At 36.1% G+C, this 1,943-nt stretch overlaps 1 protein-coding gene across 1 annotated transcript; it reads right to left on the reverse strand.

Annotated features, from left to right (window-relative positions):
• On the reverse strand, positions 1 to 480 carry LOC125189805 (G-type lectin S-receptor-like serine/threonine-protein kinase At1g67520). The gene is made up of 3 exons (XM_048087038.1): positions 452 to 480; positions 190 to 370; positions 1 to 108 (listed from the first exon to the last, which is right to left on the reverse strand). The coding sequence occupies exons 1-3, from the start codon at positions 478 to 480 to the stop codon at positions 1 to 3; spliced, it is 318 nt and encodes a 105-aa protein (XP_047942995.1).
• Between the last annotated feature and the right edge of the window lie 1,463 nt (positions 481 to 1,943).

Genomic DNA, 1,943 nt, shown 5'->3' on the forward strand with positions numbered 1-1,943 from the left:
CTACAGCTCAGAGATGAGTATGAGCTCATTCTTGAACTCAAGCAAGCCTTGTCCTGACTTTCGCGATAGAAGCTTCACTGCTATGTCTTGGCCCTCTCCTGTTCTACCCTGTACATTAATGTTTTTGATTGACTGATTCACAAAGACAAAGTAAACAAGTGGTGGTGTCTTAGTTATGAATGATCTCACCTTATATACAGGGCCGAAACCACCCTCTCCGAGTTTGTTGTTGGAAGAGAAGTTGTTAGTGGCAGAGATGATGGATGCATAAGTGAAAAGCTTAAGCTGATGATCATTGGCTCCTCTGTTCTCGAGCTCGTAACTTCCTGTGTATCCCTCCAGCGTGAGGAGTTCTTGCAATTCTTCTTCCCTTTACACTGATGATCATCCAAATATAGCATGAGAATTGAGATTTATTGCTTTCAATGTAATGAAAAAGAGAAAAACAAACATGCCATGCTCACCCTTACGATTCCGCATGATCAAAAGAACAAATGCCAATATAAGCAGTAGAACTGCACTTACTACTATTTAGCATATTATTTAGACAAAATCTATTCTCGTATTCTCATATGTATCATGCTCATAACTTGAATTAATCATGCTTTAAGTATATTGAAACCTAAAACATGCTTTTCTACGGGCAGAAATAATACCTTATTAATTCTCCAAATAATTGATGATGGCTAGCTACTTCTCCACGTGACGCTTTGAATACTAGACCACGGATCTTCTCTCTGGTTCCCGAACTGTACTCCAATATCAGTGTGGGCTGATCTCACCGGAATACTAGGACTTAAATAAAGAAGGCAGAAGAAATTCTTCTCCAATTAGGAGAAAATTTCGATCCCTACAAAGAGAGAGGGACGGAAATTTTAAGCAATAATAATTATGATTTATGTCTCCTTTATTCTCCTATTTATATTAAGTTCCTTTTGGGCCCAGACACGGATCTATGGAAGGTTTTGGATATGGGCTCATCCAATTTACTTTTTACTAATTAAATTGAACCCACAATTTAATATAAGCTTTAATTGGAATATTACGAGCAGCCACTACATAAGTAATATTGAACTCTCCCCATCCAAATCTGAAATTATAAGTAATCCGGGTTTCCGTTTTAACTTTCATTTCCCGCACTTAAGATAAAAATGTCCATTAATTAATTAATGTCTGCTATGGACTTAATTAATTAATTTCTTATTAATTCCAAGAGTGGACTTAACATGAAACGCTTATTTATTATTCATAGAGTGATCAAACTCCAACTAGCTAGGTTCCGAATAATAAAACCTTGTTTCGCGCTCCTCTTGAGGACATTATCAAACGAGACTCACCTCGCGCACGATTCAATATAATAGCAATCCTAGCACCGCTAGATATTAATCACTACTACCCAATATATCAGGATTATTGGGTTACGAAAAATCCGCACCATTTGATAAGTCAAAGTAATGCATAATTAATACCATATGCTCAATGCTAACCTACATTGATTAAGAAACAAATATTTATCAAGACCTCGTCTTTCAGTAGATAGCACAAAGACAAGTCTTGCTGTTAGATCCGTTCAGTGCTTTATCACACCAATGTCATCTTATTTCAGTAAGGCTTAGAAATATGCGGACTGATATTGCAATCTTTCACGATAGATAGTCTAATTCCATCTAGGTCGTGAAAATCTTCTTTTTCTTTGTTTAGGACTGACCGTGTTACCTTAAAGTGGACGCCGCTCACAACCGGTCTACTAAAACAAAAACTTAGACTTTGTTAAGTTAACTTATACATTTAAACATGCAATTAATGTCCATTAAATGTAAAACATAACAACATTATGACAAAAATAATATGTTTTTGATAAGTCGTATTCTAAGCCTTGGTTACTGGTCAGTATGTCGTGAAATGCATGTATTATCTGCAAAACAGTTGCTTAAGTGTGCAGG

The sequence above is a fragment of the Salvia hispanica genome, chromosome 5 (genome assembly GCF_023119035.1).
Source record: "Salvia hispanica cultivar TCC Black 2014 chromosome 5, UniMelb_Shisp_WGS_1.0, whole genome shotgun sequence".
In the NCBI taxonomy this organism is placed as follows: Eukaryota; Viridiplantae; Streptophyta; class Magnoliopsida; order Lamiales; family Lamiaceae; genus Salvia; species Salvia hispanica.